General features: G+C 45.2%; 1 protein-coding gene and 1 long non-coding RNA gene across 5 annotated transcripts in view; one reads left to right on the top strand and one right to left on the bottom strand.

Moving 5' to 3' along the window:
- The window catches only part of Stk32b (serine/threonine kinase 32B), a 262047-nt gene that overhangs the window by 58263 nt on the left and 182838 nt on the right, over positions 1–20946 (bottom strand). For all 3 annotated transcript variants that reach the window (XM_039091947.2, NM_001107224.3, XM_017599197.3), the window contains one exon: positions 9192–9229. In XM_039091947.2, the coding sequence (XP_038947875.1) occupies positions 9192–9229 (38 nt within the window). The remainder of the gene's footprint in view (positions 1–9191; positions 9230–20946) is intronic.
- Positions 15459–19092, top strand: LOC120096637 (uncharacterized). 2 transcript variants are annotated; one of them, XR_005493362.2, is made up of 3 exons: positions 15459–15656; positions 16314–16438; positions 18989–19092. It is a non-coding gene; the product is annotated as an uncharacterized LOC120096637 (long non-coding RNA). The 2 variants fall into 2 exon arrangements; XR_005493363.2 differs by having other exon boundaries at positions 16305–16438.

The raw sequence follows: 20946 nt of genomic DNA, 5'->3' as shown, positions 1-20946 counted from the left end.
TTCAATAACAAAAAAAGACAGAAAGCCCACATATACATGGAAGTTGAACAATGTCCTACTCAATGACAACTTGGTTAAGGAAGAAATAAAGAAAGAAATTAATGACTTCTGAGAATTTACTTAAAATGAAGATACAATATTCTCAAACTTATGGGACACAATGAAAGTGGTACTAAGAGGAAAACTCATAGCTCTGAGTGCCTGCAAAAAGAAACGGAAGAGAGCATATGTCAGCAGCTTGACAGCACACCTAAAAGCTCTAGAACAAAAAGAAATAAATAAACCAAGAGGAGTAGAAGTCAGGAAATAATCAAACTCAGAGCTGAAATCAACTAAGTAGAAACAAAAAGGACTATACAAAGAATCAACAAAACCAGGAGCTGATTCTTTGAGAAAATCAACAAGATAGATAAACCCTTAGTCAGACTAACCAGAGAGTGTATCCAAATTAACAAAATCAGAAATGAAAAGGGAAACATAACAGCAGAATCTGAAGAAATTTAAAAAATCATCAGATCCTACTACAAAAGCCTATATTCAACAAAACTGGAAAATCTGCAGGAAATGAACAATTTTCTAGACAGATACCAGGTACCAAAGTTAAATCAGGAACAAATAAACCATCTAAACAACCCCATAACTCCTAAAGAAATAGAAGCAGTTATTAAAAGTCTCCCAACACAAAAAGAGCCCAGGTCCAGATGGGTTCATTGCAGAATTCTATCAGACTTTCATAGAAGACCTCATACCAATACTGTCCAAACTATTCCACAAAGTAGAAACAGATAGAGCATTACCAAATTCCTTCTATGAAGCCACAATTACACATATACCAAAACCACACAAAGATTTAAAAGAAAAAAGAATTTCAGACCAATTTCCCTTATGAATATTGATGCAAAAATACTCAATAAAATTCTTGCAAACCGAATCCAAGGACACATCAAAATGATCATCCATCATGATCAAGTAGGCTTAATCCCAGGGATGCAGGGATGGTTTAATATATGAAAATCCATTAATATAATCTACTATATAAAAAACTCAAAGATAAGAACCACATGGTCATTTCATTAGATGCTGAAAAAGCATTTGACAAAATTCAACACCCCTTCATGACAAAAGTCCTAGAAAGACCAGGAATTCAAGGCCCATATCTAAACATAGTAAAAGCAATACACAGCAAACCAGTAGCTAACATTAAACTAAATGGAAAGAAACTTGAAGCAATTCCACTAAAATCAGGGACTGGACAAGGCTGCCCACTCTCTCCCTTCTTATTCAATATAGTACTCAAAGTCCTGGCCAGAGCAATCAGACAGCAAAAGGAGGTCAAAGGAATACAAATTGGAAGGGAAGAAATCAAAGTATCACTATCTGCAAATGATATGATAGCGTACTTAAGTGGCCCCAAAAGTTCCACCAGAGAACTACTTAACCTGATAAACAACTTCAGCCAAGTGTTGGGGTATAAAATTAACTCAAACAAATCAGTTGCCTTCCTCTACTCAAAGGGTAAACAGGCTGAGAAAGAAATTAAGGAAATGACAACCTTCACAATAGTCCCAAATAACATAAAATGTCTTGGTGTGACTTTAAACAAGCAAGTGAAAGATCTGGATGACAAGAACTTCAAACCTCTGAAGAAAGAAATTGAGGAAGATCTCAGAAGATGGAAAGATCTCCCATGCTCATGGATTGGCAGGATTAATATAGTAAAGATGGCCATTTTGCCAAAAGCAATCTACAGATTCAATGCAATCCCCATCAAAATTCCTACTCAATTCTTTATAGAGATAGAAAGAGCAATTTGCAAATTCATTTGGAATAACAAAAAAAAAAACCCAGGATGGTGAAAACTATACTCAACAATAAAAGAACTTCTAGGGAAATCACCATCCCTGACTTCAAGCAGTATTGCAGAGCAATAGTCATAAAAACTGTATTGTATTGGTACAGAGACAGGCATGTAGATCAGTGAAACAGAATTGAAGACCCAGAAATGAACCCACACATCTATAGCCACTTGATCTTTGACAAAGGGGCTAAAACCATCCAATGGAAGATAGCATTTTCAACAAATGGTGCCGGTTCAACTGGAGGTCAGCATGTAGAAGAATGCAGATCGATCCATGCTTATCACCCTGTACAAAGCTTAAGTCCAAGTGGATCAAGGACCTCCACATCAAACCAGATACACTCAAACTAATAGAAGAAAAAGTGGGGAAGAGTCTGGAACACATGGGCACTGGGGAAAACTTCCTGAACAAAACACCAATGGCTTATGCTCTAAGATCAAGAATCAACGAATGGAACCTCATAAAACTGCAAAGCTTCTGTTAAGCAAAAGACACTGTCATTAGGACAATAGGGCAACTAACATATTGGGAAAAGATCTTTACCAATCCTACATCTGATAGAGTGTTAATATCCAAAATATACAAAGAGCTCAAGAAGTTAGACTCCAGAGAGCCAAATAACCCTATTAAAAATGGGGTACTGAGCTAAACAAAAATTCTCAGCTGTGGCTTATCGAATAGCTAAAAAACACCAAAAGACATCCTTACTCATCAGGGAAATGCAAATCAAAACAACCCTGAGTTTCCACCTCACACCAGTCAGAATGGCTAAGATAAAAAAGTCAGGTGACAGCAGATGCTGTCGAGGATGTGGAGAAAGAGGGAACTCCTCCATTGTTGGTGGGATTGCAAACTTGTATAATCACTCTGGAAATCAGTCTGGAGGTTCCTCAGAAAATTGGACATTACACTAAGTGAGGATCCAGCTATACCTCTCTTGGGCATATACCCAAAAGATGGTCCAACATACAATAAAGACACATGCTCCACTATCTTCTTAACAGCTTTATTTTTTTTTTAGTAATATACTGTTCTGATCACCATGATAACTTACTTTTTTTTTCACTTTCTTTTTTTTATTAACTTAAGTATTTCTTATTTACATTTCGAGTGTTATTCCCTTTCCCGGTTTCCGGGCCAACATCACCCTAACCCCTCCCCCTCCCCTTCTTTATGGGTGTTCCCCTCCCCATCCTCCCCCCATTGCTGCCCTCCCCTCAACAATCACGTTCACTGGGGGTTCAGTCTTAGCAGGACCCAGGGCTTCCCCTTCCACTGGTGCTCTTACTAGGATATTCACTGCTACCTATGAGGTCAGAGTCCAGGGTCAGTCCATGTATAGTCTTTGGGTAGTGGCTTAGTCCCTGGAAGCTCTGGTTGCTTGGCATTGTTGTACATATGGGGTCTCGAGCCCCTTCAAGCTCTTCCAGTTCTTTCTCTGATTCCTTCAACGGGGGTCCTATTCTCAGTTCAGTGGTTTGCTGCTGGCATTCGCCTCTGTATTTGCTGTATTCTGGCTGTGTCTCTCAGGAGAGATCTACATCCGGCTCCTGTCGGCCTGCACTTCTTTGCTTCATCCATCTTGTCTAATTGGGTGGCTGTATATGTATGGGCCACATGTGGGGCAGGCTCTGAATGGGTGTTCCTTCTGTCTCTGTTTTAATCTTTGCTTCTCTATTCCCTGCCAAGGGTATTCTTGTTCCCCTTTTAAAGAAGGAGTGAAGCATTCACATTTTGATCATCTGTCTTGAGTTTCATTTGTTCTAGGCATCTAGGGTAATTCAAGCATTTGGGCTAATAGCCACTTATCAGTGAGTGCATACCATGTGTGTTTTTCTGTGGTTGGGTTACCTCACTCAGGATGATATTTTCCAGTTCCAACCATTTGCCTATGAATTTCATTAAGGCATTGTTTTTGATAGCTGAGTAATATTCCATTGTGTAGATGTACCACATTTTCTGTATCCACTCCTCCGTTGAAGGGCATCTGGGTTCTTTCCAGCTTCTGGCTATTATAAATAAGGCTGCTATGAACATAGTGGAGCACGTGTCTTTTTTATATGTTGGGGCATCTTTTGGGTATATGCCCAAGAGAGGTATAGCTGGATCCTCAGGCAGTTCAATGTCCAATTTTCTGAGGATCCTCCAGACTGATTTCCAGAATGGTTGTACCAGTTTGCACTCCCACCAACAATGGAGGAGTGTTCCTCTTTCTCCACATCCTCGCCAGCATCTGTTGTCCCCTGAGTTTTTGATCTTAGCCATTCTCACTGGTGTGAGGTGAAATCTCAGGGTTGTTTTGATTTGCATTTCCCTTATGACTAAAGATGTTGAACATTTCTTTAGGTGTTTCTCAGCCATTCGGCATTCCTCAGCTGTGAATTCTTTGTTTAGCTCTGAACCCCATTTTTAATAGGGTTATTTGTCTCCCTGCGGTCTAATTTCTTGAGTTCTTTGTATATTTTGGATATAAGGCCTCTATCTGTTGTAGGATTAACAGCCTTATTTATAATAACCAGAAGCTGGAAAGTACTCAGATGCCCTTCAACAGAGAAATGGATTTTAAAAATGTGGTACATCTACACAATGGAGTACTACTCAGCTATCAAAAATAATGACTTCATGAAATTCATAGGCAAATGGAATGAACTAGAAAATATTATCCTGAGTGAGGTTACTGAATCACAGAAAAACACACTTGATATGCACTCATTGATAAGTGGATATTAGCCAACAATCTCGAATTACCCAAGATGCAATCCACAGACCACAGACAGCTCAAGAAGAAGGATGAACAAAATGCAGATGCTCCCACTCCTTCTTAAAAGGGGGAAAATATCCATAGGAGGGAATATGGAAGCAAAGTTTAGAACAGCGACTCAAGGAATGGGCATTCAGAGACTGACCCACATGTGGCGCATATGTGTGTGTGTGTGTGTGTGTGTGTGTGTGTGTGTGTGTGTGTGTGTGTGTGTGTGTATATACCAAAACTAGATAAGATTGATGAAGCTAAAAAATGCATGCTGAAAGGGACCGGATATAGATCTCTCCTGAGAGACACATCCAGAGCATGTCAATTCTAGCAGCAAACCACCGAACTGAGAATAGGACCCTGTTGGGGGCAATTAGAGGAAGTATTGAAAGAGTTGAAGGATCTTGCAACCCCATAAAAACAACAATGCCAACCAACCAGAGCTTCCAGGGACTAAACCACTACCAAAAGAGTATACATGGACTGACCCAGGGCTCCAACTGCACATGTAGCAGAGAGTAGTCTTGTTGGGGTACCAGTGGAAGGGAAAGCCTTGCCAAGGTTGAACCCCCAGTGCAGGGGAATATGGGGGGAATGTATAGGAGGAATACCCATATGGGGAAGGGAGAGGGGGAAGGGAGGGAATGGGGGCTTATGGACAGGAAACCGGAAAGAGGAATAACCTTTGAAATGTAAGTAAAGAAATATATCTAATAAAAATTTTAAAAAAATATGTGATGGATAGGTGGGAAGGTGTGATGGATAGCAGTACCTGTGCTATGGGGAAATGCAGACCTGGAGTCAGTGGCAGGACAGAAAGAGAGAGAGAGAGAGAGAGAGAGAGAGAGAGAGAGAGAGAGAGAGAGAGAGACAGAGAGAGACAGAGAGAGAGAGACAGAGACAGAGACAGAGAGAGACAGAGTGTTAGTTGGTTGCTGCCACTGCCTGAAGGGTTCAATGGGGTGGGATAGAACAGCTTAGAGTGTATACATGTGCAGACTCTGCTATCAGAAGCTTGGGAGGCTCTGGCATCCATGGTGGTGTAGAGGCGGGAGAGCCACTGCATGGCTGGCTATCCTCAGTCGAGCTTCTGGCTCAGATGCAGGTGGAGAACTCATCCTTTCTCAGGGGCTGGCCACCAGAAGTTTGACCATGTTCCAGTAAGTATATGGACAATACAAGGTAGACTTGCTTTTTCTTTTTCTTGTTCTTTTCTTTATTGTGTATGTATAAGGGCGGAGGGCAGGTCATGGGAGAGGCAAGGTCGTGCCACTTCCAAGTATCCCTCTCACCTCAGCTGGTTCTCAGGATCCACCTCATGCCTAAGACAGAGCTCAATGGTGCTGTTTAGAGGAAACAACTGGAAACTCAGAGAGATAAGAAGCAGAGGCAGCTGCTTGCCCCATGGGTCTGGCTGCCCCTGTTCTCCCATGCTCACTGCTAAAAATAGCTGTGCTTTTGGGCTCTGCGTGGGCTGTGGAGCGGGAGGATGGCTGTTGATCTTCCACACAGATCTGATATCTTACGCACTGCACACAGCTTGTGTGCTCTGGCCACTTATCGGTATGGAGATCACAGAGACTTACCACGGGAAAGAAAGAAAGCCAATCAAAGTCCACGCACAAGCTTATCAAAGCTTCGTTTGGCTCCTGGTGATAGAAGATTGTTCTTAGAGCAAGCCTTTGCCTGATAGAGAGAGGCGGGGTCCTTGGAGTGCCTTCTATTCTGTAGGATTTGGCTTCTTCCCAACCCAGAGTTATGAAGAAGTGACGTAGGCTGCCTCTGTGTATGGGGCAGGCATAAAACCCAAGCTAGTTAAAGAAATGATGTCCACTGAGATAGTGTAAGTGTGACCTAGGCATGCCTGGACTCAGCTCTGCTTGGTCCTGCTTCTGCAATGGCCACGAGAAAACCATGGGGATGAGTCTGCCACAGAGTTAGAGCCAGAGAAGCATGCCTGAGTCATCCAGGTCGCCAGCCAACCAAGGCCATTGTAAGTCAGCCAACAGTCAGGAAGTCTTAGTCCTGGAGGTAGTCGTCATTAGAGTGGCCTCCCATTCAGTTGGACTTAGCATTGATAGCAAGGTTAGCACTGCCTAGCCTGTAGCACTTCCATCTACAATATCTGTGAGACAGCTGACAGCTCCTTGATTATACTTTTATGGTGATCTGGTAGAATGGTATTCAACTTGATTGTGCAATGGAACATGGGCAAGCCCCTTCTTCTTTGGTCCACATCTGCCAAGTCCCCACTGCTAGGAACTCTTAGTCACTACCATAACCTTTTCTTGCCAGGTGCCTGCTTTTCTTAGGCTCTGTTCCCTCATGGTTGTTCTATTTGGCTGCTGGTTCTGACCCCAAATTTCAGCTCTACCTTAAGAGCTGAAGCCTACTCTGAGACCAGGGAGAGCAGGGAAGCTTGCCTGGGAGCTTTGGATTTGGGGAATGAGTAGCTCTGAGCACCATCAAAACATTCATGTGTGTATGTACTGATGTTTTCACCTCATTGAATCGCTTCCTAATGTGGTTTTCAGAAGGGATGGGGGGACGCTGTCAGAACATGCCATGTGATGACCCACTTAGAAATCTGCAGGGTCCTGCCCCTGGTGCCTTCCTACTGAGTGGCACCTGCTCAGTAGAAAAGCTTTAGAAAATGTAACACTCATTTACTCATGAGATAAATGATCAAAGGTACAGAAAATTAAATTTCTGCCCCTTATGTCCATCAAAGATATGACATGTGCCATAGAGTCCAATGAGAGGAATGTCATTGTGAGTTTCCAAGGCTTCAGAATCCAGGTAATTCCATATGCTAGGAGGCCATGCAAAGTCTGTAGTAAACTGTAGAGAGACATACCAATGTGTGTTTTTGTGTGTGGATGTGTATGTGTGCATGTGCATGTGAACATGCATGCACAGGTGTGCATGCATATGTATTTATATGAATGTAGAGGCCAGAGGAAAACATCAGGGCTTGACCATCCACCTTCTGTTTTTAACACATAGACAATGGCACCTAGGCTCACCTATTAGCCTAGACTGGGCTGGCCCTAAAGTTCATATGCTAAACTGCAGGCCCTTGTAGTTGAAGACAAAGTGGATTCAGAGATTTGATGTTTAAAGAACTAAAATGAGACCAGTGGGGTGGATCCTACTCTAATCTGTCTGGTGTCTTCTTCTTTTTTTTTTTTTTGGTTCTTTTTTTCGGAGCTGGGGACCGAACCCAGGGCCTTGCGCTTCCTAGGCAAGCGCTCTACCACTGAGCTAAATCCCCAGCCCTGTCTGGTGTCTTCTTGAGAACAGGACACAGCCAAAGGCAGGTGGATGAGTGGAGGCCTATGGAGAAGGTAGTGTCTGCATCTGCCGACCATCTCAGAAATCTATGGATGAACTTTCAGATCCCTATGTGTCGTTATAGCAGCACATCAAGCTGGCATATTGGGCTCTGATGAACAGGTTCCCTTGCTGCTCATGTTGGGGTCCCATGGGGGTTCGTCTGCTACTACTGGTCCATTTTCCATATGGTGGCTCTGGTGCCTCTCCAACACACTTCATATTTATTCTTCAGTGGCTCCCATGCCCTTCCTGATGAACTCCAGATCACTGAATGGGGACATGAGGCCCAGAAAGACCCGACCCCCTGCATGTAGGACCGGGAGATAAAGCTCTCTTCTCCTCCCGCCACTGTTTCCTACTGCATCCTCGTCTGCTGCAGCAGCATCCCACCTTCATTGTAGGGACTTCCCTCAGCCCTCCTACCCATGCCTCCTAGATCTCAGTAATGTATCCAACCCACAAAACAATACTGTGAGGTCTGCAGGGTTGGGACCACACGCAACCTGTCTGCCGAGGTTCTTATGTGCAGCGGCTTTGGGAAGAGTGAGGATGGCTGTAGGGACCACACCAGAGCCATGCAGCCAATTGGGTCCCGGGCTTCCCTTTCTAGGGGAATTTTCATAAATGAAAGGGCTATAATCTCCCATGAGGTGGTTGGTGTTCCTGTCTAGATTCTGCCTCAGGGCAGCTGTCTACAACTTAAACATATCTGCCCAGAAAGTCCTCTCCATCAGCGGGATGGCAGTGGATGCTGCTCAGTACCAGCCTGTGGACAGCTCCTCCCTGAGGCTCTGCTTCCCAAGGAACCCTGCAAGAGTCACTTGCACCTCTCTTCATCTTTATGTGCTTCTATGACTTGACCTTGGGTGTGTCTGACTAGAGAAAGGGGCAGGTAAGAGGGTGGGTACTGCGTCCCCTTCTTGCATACCTGCTCTCAGTCCTTCTGCACCCCTGCATAGGACTAGGACTTTACTGTAATTCCCCTCTCTGGTCCTCACTGTGCCCTGTCATCCTCAAACCAAGATCTAAACAGCAATGACTTCAGAGGTGATGCCTACAGATAGTTAAACTCAACTTACCATGACAAGGCATTGCCCAGAACGTGACACATGTCACTGTAAGGACTGGAACAGTACAAATGTTTTCTGGAGCACCTAAGATCCACTCCCTCATCCCTCATTGGTCTCCTGTGCCACATGCTGCACTGGGGCCCTAGGGAAAGGGGGAAGGAGATCTTGACTCACCATGCTCATCCAGCAGGATGTTGTCTGGTTTGATGTCTCTGCAAGAAAAACACAAAGAGACGTGTGAATCCTGAACCAGCCAAAGGCTACCACAGTCTCAGGCTAGAGACAAAGGGAGAGAAGCCCTGCATAAAAGCAAGGAAGAAAATGATTAACGAGGAAATTTGACACAAAACTGGCCTCCACACACATTCACAGGCAGGCATAAACACACACACACACACACACAAACATATACATTCATACACAGAGACACACATGCATACACACACAGATACATACACATGCATACACACTCACACTTAGATGCACAGTCACATGTATGCACATAGACCCACATAGACATCTAGATACCCACAGCATATACTCTCTCTCTCTCTCTCTCTCGCTCTCTCTCTCTCTCTCTCTCTCTCTCTCTCTCACACACACACACACACACACACACACACACATACAACAATACAACACACACTCCCCAAGATTAACATCTGACACTGTATTCCTTCTGAAGGATTGAAGAGTTTACGATCTGGCCCTTCATAGAGAGGGTCTCCTGAACTTCTTAGGAAACTGAACCCCAAAAGAGCACAATCTGGATAGGAGGAGTAGCTTTCTAGAAAGTTCTATTTGATGTTGCCATGCCAGCAAACAGCCTTTCCAAACCAAGGAGCAATTTGTAAAGACAGGACACTGCTCTATGATCTCTGTATTTGGGAACATGCCAACTACCTGTGTGCACACATAGAACCTGAATGGCACGGGAAAGAAAAAGTAGGCCTGTGACAGCCAGCTCTGTCCCCAACCTGCTGTGGCAGGAAAACCATAGACTTTAGAGACACACACCCCACACATTCAGAGTAAATGTCACAGCTGCGCTGAGATGACTAATGACAGCTTTCTCGGAAATAAAGAATAACTGCTCCCGAGTTGATCAAATATTAACTCTACCTGAGGAGATATGCAGGGTTATTGCTGATGCCAGCAATCTCCTCCAGGGACGGGAGAGCAGCACAGCATCTATATGTCAATTCTGATTTTCATTGAGCCTTTTTCGAGCCTGTGAATGTTGATGAGCATTAAATAAACAGGGCCCTGCCACCGGGTTCATAGGCCATCCACGTGACCAAAGAGGTTGTGTGTAGAGAAGACAAGGGGGGCCTAAGGGAAGGATGAACCTGATAACAAAGAAAATTAAAACGAGAGTCAGGTTCTGGTGTCAGTGTGTGAAAATTAGGTCAGCAAGCACTAGCTCCTTCCCCAGAGTGATTCCTAGCAGCGCCTCTCAAGAGGGAAATAAGTGTGTCAGGAATGTGATATTAGCGTGTATGAAAGTGTAAGAAGGAAACACACTATTTTCTCCAATGAATATGTACAAATACTGCAGTTGGACAACGGATACACTATCAAGCCAGTTAAAAATTCTAACCTGGAGGGAAAGGGGCGTCCAATGCTATGCCCCAACTGAGAAGTGACATGGAGTTGATGACTGCTGAGGGAGGGAGGGTCATTTTTCTTTGGGTGGGTAGACACTGGTATATATTTTCCACGACCCAATGGATAGCTGCACACTCATGCACCTGTGAATAGCATTAGTTGGATCCCATGCATTATAAAAAATAAGAAGAGGATATGAAGTGTTGGGGTGGAGATATGTCTGGGAAGGGCCGGGAGGAAGGCATGGGGTGGGTATGGTCAAGAGACATTGAACACATGCATGGAATTTTCAAAGAATAAAATTTTACAGTAACAAGAAAAATTGTGGGAAAAGAATGAATGACACTGGCAATGGAGGCATATGCACCAGTAGGAAATAATGAAGCGGATGAGGCAGGAGGATCATGAGTTTAAGGCCACTTAGGATGCACCTTGAAAAAACAGAGCTAAGAGAAGGAGAAGAGGAGAGGAGAGGAGGAGGAGGAGGAGGAGGAGGAGGAGGAGGAGGAAGAGGAGGAGGAACACACGTTAAGACCTGAACCTGAAGATATCATGAAGATTGGGGTGACCTTTATTGTATTGTGGGAATCAGAGAAGGTAAGTGGTCCTAGGATCATGAACCCATATCACCAGGGGGCCAGGACACAAACAAAGAAGTAACACATGGTTGAGATGACAAGGCATGATCTGGCCTGTAGGTCTGAACAGTGTCCTCAAGTTCATATCCACCCATAACCCCAGAGCAGGAGCCTGTTTGGTTATGGTACCTTGGCTGATGCACCCAGAGAAGGATCTAAAGGGGAAATTATCCTGGGAGCAGGGCCTGTCCTGGGTCCAGTAAAGCCTGTAATTCTAGAGTGGATGGAGATATGGGTGCCCACGTAAGGAATAAGTCAACATACAGAGAAGGATGGAGATCTGAGAGAGGCACTCAGAAGCTGAGGAGCCGGGGAAGGGCTCTTTTCAGAGACATTGGAGGAAGCATGGCCCTGAATGCACATGGCCTTGGTTTCAGACCTAGGAGAGTGGAGATTTCAAGTTTTTAAGCCACCAATGATGTGGTGATTTGCTGTCTACCCTGGCATATTGGAAGAGAAGTTGGTGGGTATGCAGTTTACCTCCACGAGCCATATTAGAAAGCCCCTGCTACCAGCATCTTGAACCATAAATCAGGACACCATTGTGACCAATGATAAGGGGCTGTCCTGTCTGGCAGAGTCTAGCTGAGGACTCAGATTGCCTAGGTCCACAGACCCACCCCTCTCCTGCCAGGTGGGCTATCCCTGTACTTCAGTTTCCTTTGCTGAATGGATTAAATAATAGATGCATAGAATACTACTTTTATGTCTGTTCTTAGCACGGAGCAGAGTCTCCAGTGTCGGGGGAGTCTCTTCCCACTCTGTTCCCCAACACACAGAGTAAAACTGATCTGATAGGTGGACTAGCATCTTAGGAGGGACCCAAGAGAAAGTATATGACAAAGGACCAATGGCAACCTGGGACAGGGTCTGATGGAGACAGTTAGGATCATGTAACAGGCAAGAAGCAGGCTCTCCTCTTGGGAATGAGGCAGCCAGAGTCCCAGAGGAAGAGGTATCACCCTGCAATGGACCTCCATCCCATGGAATATGCCCAAGGTGATGGGTGGCCTTGATTTGCTTTGCTTATTTTTCTTTTATTTTTTTAATATATTTTATGTATATGGACACTTTGTCTGCATGTATGTCTGCACACCAGAAGACAGCCTCAAACAGTTAATCTGCCACGTGGTTGCTGGAAACTGAACTCAGGACCTTCAGAAGAGCAGTGAGTGCTTTGATCCACTGAGGCAACTGCCCAGCCCCATTTATGTCATAGGACAGAATACATGGGACTTCCTTTCCACCAGCTTGTTATCTTATTGCAGAATCTGCTGAGGCACATGCAGTGAGGGCCTGCACTGTCTTGGAAGACAAGAGCCTTCATGTGTGAGCAAGGCCACATAGCCAAGTCAGGCAGGGGACCCCAGGAAATGAAGCCTGTGGTCGGTATGTAGCTGGTATGAAGGAACTTCAGCTTTAAGATATAATGACAAAACTCTGCCAAGCACCCTGAGAACTTGGGAGAGGATCCCAGGGTATACAAAACTGGCAGTTATGAGGCCCAAAATAGAGGGCCTAGAAGAGATGGGCCTGCATTCTGGAATACAAACATGGGGGGTTGAAAATCTCCAACTTAGTGGCCTTTGCTTGTGGGGCTGTACTACACCAGCCATGGGGTCCTGGGCACTCGACTCTAGACCTTGGCTTCCTCATCTGGAAAATGAGATACAGCAGCTGCCTTATGTGGCTCCCAGGAGCCTTGATCCACTGCTCAGGGTGCCTTCCAGACTGACAGCTGAAACAGGCAGGGACTAGGACTATAGCTGCTTGGAAGAACTCCAGGGTAGACCCTCCAGCTTTTAGAAAGTGAATTCTATTTTGTCTGGATGTGATTTTCTGGCAAGAGCATGGTTCAAGAGGTGGTGGCATGGGGAGGCCGGTAGGGCGGCTTGGGATATAATAGAGTGCTTTCTGGACTGAGCCTCTTATCAGAGCTTCTTGTTCAGCCCTTCCAGGTCCATTTCCTCTGTGTCCATTTTTCACAGTGATTGTATCTCAGCTCTGGTGCGTCACCCTGCTGAAAACGAGATGCGTGTTCAGAACGGACAGGAGAAGCATGGAGCCGATGGGCGCAGTCATGATGTTATTTGCTGTAGACAAACTCTCACTTCTGAGCCAGTCAAGATGACACGCCAATAGAACGAATGCCTTTGAAGCTATCAAACCCGGGTTTGCCCTGGAATGAACCTCAAGCCCTGCTCAGGAACACTGTAGAACATCGGCCCTGCTGGCTGTTTTTAATAACAGCACAGATAGATGACCAAGGAGGGCTCGGAGGCTGTTTTTGCTTCTGCTCTTTGCTAGGACTTCTTAATATTCCACACTGATGATCTCGGGCAGTAATGGAGACTATTGAAAAGCCCAGAGGGGTTATAATTTACATTTCCCTAATTGCAGAGGACATAGAACACTTTTAAATGACATTTCTTAGCCTTTTTAAATTTTACTTTTCTGTTGAGAGTTCTGTTCAGATCCATAGTCCTGGTTTTGATTGGGTTGCTTGGTTTTGGTTTTGGTTTTTTAGTTCTCTGTATATTCTACATGCTAACCAGCTGTCATCTTCAGGTCTATCTCTGGATCAGTTCTGTCTGATTGGGTGAATGGTTCTCAGTGGGAAACTTAGATACATGCTTACTGTTCTTCATTCTTACAACGAATCTCTGAAATCCAGGATACTTTGGATTTATCATCTCCCACATATCAAAGTGCACATCTTTTAGACTATGGCCCTGTGACTTTACAAAGCACATCTGGCCCTGGCTCTCCCCCTTCACAAGTCCTCTCATGGCTCTTTGGGGTCAACAGCCCTGGTGGGTTCATTCTCTGCATAAAGACAGTCTTAAAAATGAAAGAGTAACACCAAGACATGTATGCAAACTTTGAATTAAAGATAACCACAAAGTATGCTGAATATATGTGGGAAACACGCATGGCTGGCTTAGCATGTGGAAACAATCCTTTCAGTGTCCACAAGCTGGGAAGGGTATAGTGCCCTGCACATAGCATGCAGCCTCACATGGCTGACCTCACTCTTCTCTTGTTCCGTCCATGGTCAGGCCCTGCTTGGGGGTAATGACATCTTTAGCTATGCCAAGAGCAGCCATTACTTGGTGACACTAATTAATTCAGCCCAAGAGCTCTGTCCAGCACTGGCCGGAGGTGAGCTGTGTGACTGAGGAAGTTTGTATCTGCCTTAGTACTTCCAAGCACATCCCTAGCAATTCTAAGCTTTCAGAAGATGCAAACTAATCCAAGAACATACTGAGACCAATGACTTTCTCCATGGATGAGGCAGACAAGTGTCTGTCTCTCTAGGCATAATGAGGGAGCCACTTTCCTGTGGGCTGGGGCATCACGGAGCCCCAGAGCTTCCACAGACCCAAGGTCAGGTTGCATTTTTTTCTATTTGCACTGACCATACTGAGCTGAGATGGTCTGTGTCTGAGTCAGCCTGCTTCCATAGAGCTCTTCAGGAGGAAGCCTCTACAGCAGCAGGCAAGCAACAGTGGAGCGGGTGGATGGGTATTTGCCAGGGGCCTTACAACCACTGACAGGCAGCTGGAGCTGTGGTGTAATTAATATAAAGTTTTCAAACTCAGTCACAGACCATGTCAGTCCAGTATGCTCAGTGCAATTCTCTGTTCACACTGGCTCTGCATCCCATGGCCTTCTCCTTCAGTCCTGTCCACCATGTCCTCATCCTCGACTCTCCCCTAGCTCAGATTCCATGGCTCAGGTCTCCTTCAGTCCTGTCCACCATGTCCTCATCCTCGACTCTCCCCTAGCTCAGATTCCATGGCTCAGGTCTATTTCTTTTTCTTCCAAACTTTTAGCACTTTCCTCATCTCCCCAATTAGAACCAAGACCCATTTATAACTGGCTTCCTCACCCCCTTCTCTCTCTCTCTCTCTCTCTCTCTCTCTCTCTCTCTCTCTTTCTGTCTCTGTGTGTCTTTCTATCTCTGTCTTTCTCTCTCTGTCTCTGTCTCTGTCTCTCTCTGTCTCTCTGTCTCTCTCTCTCTCTCTCTCTCTCTCTCCCACTCAGCATTTTCTACCCACCAACTGCTGCAGCCAGAACTTATTCCCTCTTCCTTTCCCTCATTATTTCACAGCCAATTGAGCAACAGGTCCCCTTCCTTGCATCACAGAGCAGTGTTGCCTCTGGCATCCTGTGTGACATCACAATACAACAGCCACCCTCCGCTCAAACTTTCCTTATTATTCACCTGCTGAGGAAACCAGGAATCTCATGTGCCTGAGCAGAGAGTGCTGAGCAGTGTCCTGTGTGATCGGGACTCTGAAACCTAGAAGAATGCACATCCGCACCCAGACTGTGGGGTTACTACTGATCTCGGGTATCCGATACAGCCTGAGGCTCCAAGGCAAGACAGGTGGCTGAACTGAAGATGGGTCAACTGCAATATACTGGCAGGACTTTGTTTATCTAAACAGGAATGGAGTTGTAGGAATACTAGGCAGAAGGAATTTTTCCTGTGGGACCATCATGTTTATTGCCTGTTCTATCTGGAATTATGATGTCAGACATGGGCAAATTTACAGAACCCACTACACACCTCCTAGCCCTGGTGACCTGGATCTGTCTATCTGCATCTTCCTCCGTCTGTCCCAGTTTGCGGAGCTGAGCAGAGTTTCACCAGTGGCCTTCACTTTGCTGTACCCTTACCTGGGAGGACTAGGCTCAAATACACATGGATCACCCCTTTGCCTAGGCTGATCCCCAGTACCCTGGCACTTCCAGCCTTCTTTCCATGCACCCATCACCCCGTGTGAGAAGAGCACTTATTGACAAGCTTGCATAAGAGCGGGTTGTCTCCTGTGGTCTTGTCTCCAGGACCAAGGACAGCACCAGCAAGCCCGTAAGCAAAATGTTAGTTCTATGGCTGAACTGAGGCAGGCACTCCACCTGAAGGGCCTGGCCCTGAGCTGGGTTGACTACCGCATGGCTTCCCAGGTGGCTGTAGGTTAGCAGCATCAGGAGCTTCAGCTTTTCAGGCCAATCACCACCTTCCATTTTGTAGGCAAGACAGCCTGCAATGTCTTCCACGTCCAGCGGGGAGTGAGAGCCCTGCTCTGCTTATGGGGTGTTATGATTTGAATATTCATCATCCCTGTTTCATGCTGAAAGGATTTGGAAGTGGGACCTTGGCAAGAGGTAAGGAGGGCGGTCTCCCTAGAGTTCAGGAGACCCAAGTCAACAGCTTGTTCCTCCTCCTCATGCAACACCTTGTTGTGTTGTAATCTAATATAAGCTGCTCATTAAAACACAGGGGAGGTGGTGGTCAGCCCTGCTTTCTTTGGATGCTGTGTTTCAGCATTTGAGACCCTTGAACCCCGGGGCAGGGGCACCCAGTTTGACTGGCAAGAAGGAGAGGGCATTTACCTTGTGGTTCATGTGTGAGTCCACGTGGGTGGTAGAGAAACAGATTGGCAGCTCAGGGGGACAGCATACAGACAAGCCTATAACTGACCACAGGGCTCAGTGTGGTAGCACAAAAGGGGGGGCTTTCTGCTATGTTTTACTAAGGAGCCTTGGCTTGCGAACAGTCTGTATGGCACTCTCAAATTGAACGTATACCGTAAGGATTGCTATTTTTAGGTCCCAGATGCTGTCAATTCTATCCACTAGGACATGGTGCTAAAATGTATGAGAGTCACAGTCTTGGATGGTCAGTGTTGTGAGTCACCTTTGGATTCTACTCCAAACTAAGTAGTCCTAGGTCTTACACAGTCTTTCCAAACTTCCATTTCTTCATCTACAAAGTGGGTTAATCATTGTGTCTGCCTCCAAAGGAGAGTGGGAGCTGGTGGAGCTGCCAAGAGACCCTGTGTGGACATGCACAGTGGCTGGACATGAAGGTGTCCCATGACAAAGCAAGTGCTTTAGAAAGACCAAAGAGTGCTGGGTGGACGTGGTGACACAGGCCTATAATACAGCTACTAGGGAAGTTGAGGAAGGGAAATTACAAGTTCAAGGTCAGTGTGGATAGTTTGATGAGACTGTGTCTCATAACAAAAATTACAAATGGGACTAGAGATGCAGCTCAGTGGCCATGGGCCAAAATAGCAAGTCCTGGGTTTAATGTCTCAATGGGAGAAGAGACAAATGAGCCCCACCAGACTTTGTAAGCAGAGAGACTGGGAGAGGTAGCTGGGCCAGGGTTTGCATGGGTGTGAAGTAGCTGATAACCCCCAAATTTCATGGAGGACTGTGGGGGCCAGCAGAATTGGTGATGACCTCAGGAAGCACACACCCCCTTCCCTTTGTCTTTGCTGGATCATTTTTAAGGAAAAATTAGCCTCTAGAAGTTCAGAGTCCATCCTAATTAAATGGAAGAGGTAGCATTATTGATTCAGGTATCGATCACTTTGACCTCAGACCTCTTTCCTTCTAACAAAGCAAAGGAGAAGCTCGACCTGCAAGTGATGGTATCTATCCATGACTACTGCCATGTTTCATCTCTCTCTCTCTCTCTCTCTCTCTCTCTCTCTCTCTCTCTCTCTCTCTCTCTCTGTGTGTGTGTGTGTGTGTGTTACATGTGTAGAGGACAGAGGACATTTTGTAACAACTCCGTCTTCTTCTGCATGCAGGAAGCCAGGAGTCCAACTCAGGTCATCAGATTTAATGGCAAGCACCCATACCCACCAAGCTATCTCTCCAGCCTGACTAGTATTTTGAATTGGCCTGATATATGTTTGTAGTTTGAATATTAATGTCCCCTATTCACATTCAAAAACTTAATTCCTGAAGCGGTAAAACAAGGTGCAGGGTGGTGTATGTGATTGGGACCTGTGGGCTCCTCTTCACTGAGAAATTAGTAACTTTCCTGAAGAGTTTGATGGAGCCTTTTCTCTTAGTGACGGCACAGTGAGAAACAATCTATAGGAAAAAGTTGATTCTCCTAGCCTTGACCTTGGCCTTCCCATGATGAAGAACTGTGAGCAATGCATGCTTTTCTGCTATTTATGAACCATCCAGTCTTAGGTAGCAGTCATTACAAACCAAAACTAGCTTCTGGAATTCGTAACAAACAAAGACGCTGCTTCTCTTACAAGCAGATTGACTGCATTTTTGGAACTAATTCGTCATAGCAAAAACCATTAAGACTAACAGAAAATATTAATATGAAGATATGGCAAGAATTTTAGTAGGGAATTCATTGGGATTTCTGTAACAGGTTACCAAAATTGGATGGCTTTAAGAGACAACCTTTATTCTCTTAGTTCCTGATAGCTAGATTTCAGTTTCAGGTGTCTACAGGCCTATGCTTCTATTGAGGACTCTAAGCATGAGTCCTTCCTGCCTCAATCAGTTTTGGATAGCCCCCAGAGCTCAGACATTACCCTTTTGACAACACCTTCTTCCTTCTCTGTCCTGCCGTGTCCTTTTTCATTCTTAAGGTCCCATTCACTGAAGTCAGGGCTTGCCTTATCTAGCATGAACTTATTTAATCTCCACCTGAATTACATCAGCAAAGATTTATTTCCATATGAGGTAATTGTTTGAGGTCTCAGACAGATGATAATTTGAGAAGGTTACAGTATGGTCAGTGTGATGGTTTGAATGAAAATGGCCTCATAGACTCACAGGGAATGGCATTATTAGCGGTGTGGCCTTGGAGGAATTGTATCCCAGGGGTTAGACTTTGGGGTTTCAGATTCTCAAGCCAGTGTCATTCTCTCTTCCTATTGTCTACTGATCCAGATGTAGAACTACCTCCACAGCACCATGTCTGCCTGCCTGCCACCATGCTTCCTGTCATGCTGATAATGAACTGTAAACAAGCCTCAATTAAGTGTTTTCCTTCATATATGTTGCCATGGTCATGGTGTCTCTTCACAGCAATAAAAACCCTAAGTTAGTCACTGGACCACTGAAAATTAGGGCAGAGATCATGGGGGACAGAGTCCATTTTGTAATCATGAGTATAGAAACCAGGAAGAATTCAGGCAGGTGCTGACACTCTTGAGTTGCAGAAAGATGACCATTATGTGGAGGGAGAAGGACATAACCAGGTTCAAGGGGGACATTGGTAGGAAAGGATGGGGTGGATAGCAGAGGCCCCATAGGACAGGAGACGTCAAGAAAGTGTACAGCCATGGCAGTTCAAGTCCTGGAAACCACTTGGTGGTGCTTCCTTCTCAGAGATAGAGAGCTTGAATGAGACCCAGCCAGAGGAAAAGGACGGAGGGTGGCATCCATGCTAAACATGTATTGTTTGGGACTGGGAGATGTCCTGGTGGAATTGGCCAACTGATAAACAAGGAAGATTCACAATGGAGACACAGACATCACCTCCAGGCCTGTTTAGGGTTATCCTGTTCAGGCTTGGCTAACACAGATCCTCCGGTTATGCACATGAATGGTCAAAAGCTGGGCTTCTTCCTCTTTCTTTGCTGTCGGGGATGCCTCCCCATAGGAGAACCAGAACTCTAGAGTTTCTTCCACTCCAAAAAGCCTATCCAGGCTCCAGCCTGACCCCAATCATAGCTTTCAATTATGTGAGTGAGATAATTGAATTATAGTTCAAAAAGACAATCTTTACTGACCTCAGGTATGGACAAGATGAGGCTTCCTACCAAGCTCTGTGTCTTCTGCTTCTTAAGGTCTTGGCTGTGGTCATAGCAATCTAAAAACTTTCCTGGGCCCACAGTTTTTTTTTTAAAAAAGTGTTTCCAGTGCTAGCACAGAAGAAATTGCATAAGGCAATCTGATTGTGAATGAGTGGTAGAGAGGGAAAAGAAGAACTTTAGTCCAAGAATCTCCCCTTCCTCATACTGATGCCTTGGGCTCAATGCATGTGGGTATAGCCATGATTGTAAGGGCAGCAATGAAGCTGAAATCTTATTAAACAGCTCACTGATCCAGAAAAGACAGGAGCACAGCCATCTCCTTTCCAAACATTTGGAAGCATTGAGTCCCATGTAAGATGAAATATTAATGACACTTTTCTTGGGATGATGGCAGTTCAAATAGCAATGACAATATCTTATAAGCAAGAAAGAGCTAGGGGCAGGGAGGGACCAGGAGTCCTAAGGTACTAGATACTGCAGGACTCCTAAAGAAAGCGTGATCAGCTTTAGCAAGAATAACCAACCCATGACTTAGTCAGATGAAGAGAGGATCAGGGGGAGTGCCAGGGTGTCCTATGTATCCCTGTTAACTTAGCCCTACTTAGAGTCAACTTGGAAGAGGAAACCAGTTGTTCAGATTGTCCCATGGGCATGTTGTAGGGGGTTGTCTTGATTGCTAATTAACGTAGAAGGGCCCAGCCCATCATGGGTGGCACCAGTCCTAGACAAGTGGGCATGGGCTGGGCCCTTCTACATCAGTTAGCAAAGAAAGTTCTTTGAGCATGAGTCTTGGAGTGAGTGATCCAACAAGCATCATTCTTCCATGAGTTCTGCTTTGAGTTCCTACTTAAGTTCTTGTCCTCATTTCCCTCGTGATACACTACAACCTGGAAATGTAGGCCAAATAAACCCTTCCCTCTGTAACTTGCTTCTGGTCATGGTATTTTATCACAGCAACAGAATGGAACTAGGATATGGGCCATGGAGCACTTCATGAAGTCGTACTCTTACTAAACAGTTCAGAAGCCATTAAAATTCATGTCTAACCTTTGTCCTCCACACCACCTATTCTTTTGGCTGTCCTGCTTG

This window comes from Rattus norvegicus, chromosome 14, assembly GCF_036323735.1.
Source record: "Rattus norvegicus strain BN/NHsdMcwi chromosome 14, GRCr8, whole genome shotgun sequence".
NCBI classification, from domain to species: domain Eukaryota; kingdom Metazoa; phylum Chordata; class Mammalia; order Rodentia; family Muridae; genus Rattus; species Rattus norvegicus.
This window is presented reverse-complemented; position numbering and strand designations above follow the sequence as displayed.